The 6,024-nt window shown below is 37.5% G+C and overlaps 2 protein-coding genes across 3 annotated transcripts; one reads left to right on the top strand and one right to left on the bottom strand.

The window, feature by feature from the left end:
- The first annotated feature begins 422 nt into the window (after nt 1-422).
- On the top strand, nt 423-3,964 carry LOC111885074 (MACPF domain-containing protein At1g14780). The gene is made up of 7 exons (XM_023881392.3): nt 423-949; nt 1,444-1,682; nt 1,760-1,961; nt 2,040-2,117; nt 2,327-2,510; nt 2,627-2,793; nt 3,078-3,964. The coding sequence occupies exons 1-7, from the start codon at nt 692-694 to the stop codon at nt 3,819-3,821; spliced, it is 1,872 nt and encodes a 623-aa protein (XP_023737160.1). The 5' UTR covers nt 423-691; the 3' UTR covers nt 3,822-3,964.
- LOC111885164 (auxin-induced protein PCNT115) lies at nt 3,965-5,535 on the bottom strand. 2 transcript variants are annotated; one of them, XM_042895808.1, is made up of 5 exons: nt 5,267-5,535; nt 4,981-5,181; nt 4,741-4,943; nt 4,554-4,656; nt 3,965-4,446 (listed from the first exon to the last, which is right to left on the bottom strand). In XM_042895808.1, exons 1-5 carry the CDS (start codon nt 5,477-5,479, stop codon nt 4,111-4,113), a joined length of 1,056 nt encoding a protein of 351 aa, XP_042751742.1. In that variant the 5' UTR covers nt 5,480-5,535; the 3' UTR covers nt 3,965-4,110. The 2 variants fall into 2 exon arrangements, with proteins under 2 accessions (XP_042751742.1, XP_023737241.1); XM_023881473.2 differs by having other exon boundaries at nt 4,741-4,913.
- Between the last annotated feature and the right edge of the window lie 489 nt (nt 5,536-6,024).

Below are 6,024 nucleotides of genomic sequence, written 5' to 3'. Positions count from 1 at the left end.
TTCTCTTTCTCTCTCTCTCTCTCTCTCTCTCTCTCTCTCTCTCTCTTAACGGGTGTTATAACACCATGAACACTACCCCTCTTCTTGTTGATTCTTGTTATAACACCACTTCAAGTTGCACATACCATATGCTCTAAAGAGGTTGGTAAATTGACACCCCTTAAAGACTTTATAAACATTTTTATTAAAAGTCAATCTATAATAAACTATTTATAATTTACTTTTTCAAAAATCAATACAAATTCAACAAATTAAAACCTTAGAAATCAAATATAAATAGAAAAATATGTCAGCCATGAGCCAACCATTCCTTTTATCAAAATTATAATTTAGTGGAGCGTAAATGTTGGCCGGTAGAATTTGGTAGGCGGTACAAAGGTGGAGGAAAAAGTCTAAAAGGAGCCGTGCAGTTGCCAAACTACAGTCACCGGGTCAAACTGGTTGCTCCAAAAATGGCACACCTACTGCCCCACCGGTCTCTGATTGATATAATTAATCAGGTCAAACGTCGTTATCATCACCAGAATCAGTCTCCACTCCCATTTTGTAGCTCGTATAATTGCTACCAACAGTACTCCAATTCTATATCTGCTTCATCACTCCGTTATTTCTACTACTTCCCCTGTTTATGGCTGTTAATCCGATCGATTCATACTAAATTCAAGTCTCTGTGTGTTTGGTTAGCAATTTGATGGATTATTCTAACCAGCCGATTGAGCTCAGGGCTTTGGATTCTTTGGGATTAGGGTTTGATGTTGCGAGCGATTTTCGGTTAAAATTCGCGAAAAGTTGTCCTGATGGTGGACGGTTAGTGGAGCTGGATGAATCGAGGAAGAGAGACATTGTTCTTCCAGGCTGTGGCACCACCATTTCTGGGGTTTCTGAGGATATTCGTTGTGATAAAGGAGATCGTATTCGCTTTAAATCGGATGTTTTGGAATTTAACAAGGTGATCACTTGTTCCTTTACGAAGATCGCCTTCTATTTTATTTTTTCTATGCAATTGGAGTTTATGTGCGATGATCATATACCAATTAGGGTACACTTTTGATGTTTGGGATTCAAAATTGATGAGCTTCTTAACTCCTTTTTTGCTTAGAGTTCGATAAGGTGATAACTATTTTTTGCATTAGTTACTAATTATTTCAAATCTACTAATTAAAATAAGAGCAAATGACTGCAAACTTAGGTGACCTAATTTTGGAAGTACTCTTCAGATACATGTGGACTCAAGACTTTCATTGTCTTCCGTAGTCACTTGTGTTTTTGGAATCTTGTGAGTTGTCATAAAGTAGCACTACTGATTTATTCAGCTGTTAAATCTATATCAGCTTTTGACAAAATGCATAGAGTATTATCAGTACTTTTAAAATCCAATGCAATGTGACATGTATAGAATAGCCTAACATTTTTTTTTTCTTTTTTCTCATGTGTTTCTTGTAGATGTCAGAATTACTTAATCAAAAATCATCAATACAAGGAAAAGTCCCATCAGGATACTTCAATGCCTTATTTGATCTAAGTGGAGCATGGTTAAATGATGTCACAGATGCCAAATATCTTGCTTTTGATGGTTACTTTATCTCTCTCTACTATTTGCATCTAACATCATCTCCATTAGTACTCAAAGAAAGTGTCAAGAAATCTGTTCCAACTTTCTGGAATCCATTGATACTAGCTAGGTACTCCTCTGTTTTACATTTTACATAACAATTGACTTAATATAAATAATGCTTATCAGATATGTTTTATGAGACAGATTCATTCAAACTTATGGCACACACATTATAGTGGGAATGGCTGTTGGAGGTCAAGATTTAATCTGTGTTAAACAAAAACCCTCTTCAACTATTTCTCCTGCAGATCTTAGGGGATATTTGGATGATCTTGGAGATAGTTTGTTTTCAGATGGGAGGAGTCCTTCTCTAATAGAGAGAAAAACAAGAGATGGAAAACAAAAAGTAATATGTTTTTTTTTTACTAGTTTAATTCTTGAACTATTATGTAATTTTTTTAAATAATTCTTGATTCTTTGTTAGGTTCCAGATGTGTTCAACCGTATGTTGCAGCCACATACAATGCAATTCACTAATGTTACAGAAACTTCAAGCAAGGATGTAAGTTGCAACATAGATAAAAAAAAATTTAAACCAAACACTGCAAAATTTAAAATTCTGTTATTGAAGTGTCCTATGAATTTATCTCTAAAAACAACTCTTTTTGGAGCTTAAATTCATACTACACTTCAACATACATAACAAAATTCAAAGCTTTATTCGATAAACATCACAAAGTTCATAACTTTATTGAAGTGTATTATAAACAGGGCCTCACAGTTATCGAGTGTAAAAGAGGTGGAGATGTATTTTCAGACACTCACTCAAAATGGCTTCAGACAGTTGGAAATAATCCTGAAGCAATGCTCTTTAAATTTGTGCCAATTACTTCTCTTCTTAATGGGATTCCAGGGAGTGGATATCTTAGTCATGCAATCAACTTATATTTACGTTGTAAGTCAATGAAATTAAATCCCACAAAATCTCATTGTATGATTGATAAGTTGGGTATGTGAAATGTAGAAGGGTAAAATTGTCATTTACTTATTTGTGTCAATCATTTTGCTTAGATAAGCCTGCTCTAGAAGACTTGCAATGTTTCTTGGAGTTTCAAGTTCCTAGACTATGGGCACCTCTGTTTTGTGAGCTACCTCTTAGACATCAAAGAAGAAAGACATCTTGCCCTCGGCTACAGTTTAATTTCTTGGGCCCCAAGATTTATGTCAGCACAACTCAGGTAAGTGGTGTCTATAATTAAATAACATATAAAATTTTATAAAATTGTACCTTGTATTTACATATATTGATATAACGAGAGTTTTTTCCTCTATCAATGAAAAAATTGACTTAAATTCCTTCTTACCATACCACCCCTATAATGGTTCAACCCATCGAATATGAATTCCGTTCGTTTTCCAACGAAACTCACCATGGAATGGAATCTCGAATTCCAATTCCATCAAACTCCACAAACCAAACACACACCTTGAGTATTATTAAATTTTTTTGATACTTTCTCAGGTTATAAGCGACGATAAACCCGTAACGGGTCTCCGTTTATTTCTCGAAGGCAAAAAACACAACCGATTAGCAATGCACGTACAACACCTCTCAAGCCTCCCCGACACCATGACACAAAACTCCCCAAAACCCACCACACCACCTCAATGGCGAGGCTCCGACGATTCCGATTCCAATCCCAATTCCAATTCCAATTCCAATTCCAATTCCAAATTCCTGGAACCAGTCCGATGGAAACGCTATTCCAACGTCTGCTCCTCCATAGTCAAACACGACCCAAACTGGCTACAACAAAGTCAAACACCCGGAGTCTTCATAGTAACCGGGGCCCAACTCATAACAAAAGGAAAATGGCCCAAAACCATACTACACCTCCGTTTACTCTTCACCCACTTGCCCAACTGCTCCATACGTAAGACTGAGTGGGCCGGTGCACCCGTGGCTCGCAAGTCGAGTCTTTTCACGAACCTGAGCTCGACTTTTACCACCTTCACACGTGGCTCGGTGGCTAATGCTGAGAAGCAAGTGGGTGCGATGGTGAACTCGGGTGTGTTTCCTGATAGCCCACCGGTGCCGGTTCGGTTCACGAAGTTGTGGAAGTTTGTGGACACGGATGAGGTGGCACGTGGGCCACAGGACTCGCCGGGTCATTGGTTGGTGGTTGCGGGGAGGTTGGTTGTGGATGGGGGGAAGATCGGGTTGCATGTTAAGTTTGCTTTGTTAGATTTTGGAAATGAGTTGTAACGGTTTTTGTTGTGTATATGATGAGTATGTAATATGTTTGAGGTTTAGTCTTTTGGTTATTTTGTCTTACAAATGGGGTTTTTCTAGATGGGGGTTGTAACTTGTAAGTGCATGAATTAAGTGGTTGCTTGTTGGATATATAATTTACTAAATAGGTCACTACTATTTCAAAATTCACTCAAAAATAGTACAACAGTTGAGGTTTATTATCAGAAGTCATAACCTCAAAAGTACAATGATAGACACAACATAATAACACAAAAAGGTGATAAAGAAACAGATGTGTTTACTAAGCTTTCCATGAAGACAAAGGTGGGGTGTCGGAGTTTAGATAGGTGGGGAAACCATCCATGTATCTATCACCCTTAGCTGCATCAGCTGAAGCAATGGATTCAAGTTCAGCCATGTCTTGTGGTGTTAGTTTCACAGATAAAGCTCCAATGTTTTGTTGAAGGTTTTCAATCTTAGTGGTTCCTGGTATGGGGACCACATCATTCCCCTGATGGTGAACCCATGCTAATGCTAGCTGTGATGGGGTGCACCCTTTCTTTAGTGCAATCGTGCTAACTCTCTCATACAACTTTTTGTTATTTTCAAGATTCTCAGGTTGGAACCTTGGTAGATTCTACAAAAAAATAATAAGTAAATATATATAAACATAAGTTGAAACCCAATTTAATGATTTCATATTATAATAGCTGGATAATCCGATTCAGTTTGGTTTGTGCTGACCTGGCGGAAATCGCCATCTGTCAAATTCTCAACCATCTTCGGACCCAATGAAAGAAATCCGCGTCCTAGAGGACTGTATGCCACAATTCCAATGCCAAGTTCTCTGACAAAATTTACTTTATCAATTGATGAGAAAGTCGGAAATATTAATTTTATTTTACCTTTACAAGTAAAAACTCAAATAAACCTGCAAGTAGGGATAATTTCATCTTCGACATCCCTGGACCATAAGGACCACTCTAGTTGAACAGCAGTTATCGGGTGCACAGCATGGGCTCTTCTAATGGTTGAAGCTGAAGCTTCTGATAATCCTATGTATTTAATCTTCCCTTCTTCCACCAGTTTCTTCATTTCTCCCATCTTTTCAAGTAAACAAAACAATCTCAGAGGCTAAGTAGGAAATACGATCCACAGAGTCTATACATACCGTGATTTCAATGGGCACACGTGTGTCAATTCGGTGTTGATAATATAGATCAATGCAATCAACCTCAAGCCGCTTCAAGCTACCTTCACAAGCAGCCCTGACATATTCCGGATCACCATACACCTCACGGTTTCCATTCTCAAACTTGATCCCGAATTTGGTAGCTAACTCAGTTTTTTCCCTTTCTCCTCCCTTCAAAGCCTGCATTGCATGTTTATAAGTCTTTTTAATTACTGAATTTATTAACTGGATAATAAGCGATTAAGGGTACAAGCAAGAGTGTGACCTTTCCGAGTAGGATTTCGTTGGTGTGAGGGCCATAGGCATCGGATGTGTCGAGTAGGGTGATACCGGTGTCAATAGCGTGGTGGATGAGGTTGATCATGTCATGTTCGGGTTTTGGGGGTCCGTAAACAGCAGACATACCCATGCAACCCAAACCTTGAGCTGACACTTCTAAACCCTGTGAACCCAATTTGATTCTTGGAACTTTTACCATGTTCTTATTGATCGGATTGACTTTTATTTTTTGGTTGGATTGTGATTTGATGGTAAAAGAATGGAGTGATGATCATTTATAGTGAGCAAGTCATGGTTAGTGCATATAATTGTATGGACCTTCTTGGAAATTCATTCCGGCTTAGCTCACCAATAAAAAATTTATATATATTTTTTAATTTCCTTTTAAAAACATATATTCTTTATCCATACATTTTTTTAGCGAGTCCTGCTTAACTTATCTATTTTGCCTATTCTATATTTATTTAACTTTAGTTTATACTTTTGGTGATTAATTATATTTTATTTGTAGATTGTGAGGTAAGCGCCTACATATTACCCGAGGCTGCTGGTGCATAAGAGCCTACGTAAGACCCTTAGGCAGTGACAAATTTAAAATAATATATAATTTTTATGGTAAATTACGTCAATCATCCTTCGTGCATGTGTCAGAAAGCATGTTTAGTTCCTATTTTCAAAAATTAACTTAGACCGTCCCTCGTATCGTTAAAATGTGCATGTTTCGTCCCTCGCATACATAAAATG

The sequence above is a fragment of the Lactuca sativa genome, chromosome 6 (assembly GCF_002870075.4).
Source record: "Lactuca sativa cultivar Salinas chromosome 6, Lsat_Salinas_v11, whole genome shotgun sequence".
Lineage (NCBI taxonomy): Eukaryota > Viridiplantae > Streptophyta > Magnoliopsida > Asterales > Asteraceae > Lactuca > Lactuca sativa.
The sequence above is the reverse complement of the archived record's forward strand: the minus strand, read 5'-3'. Positions and strand labels throughout refer to the sequence as shown.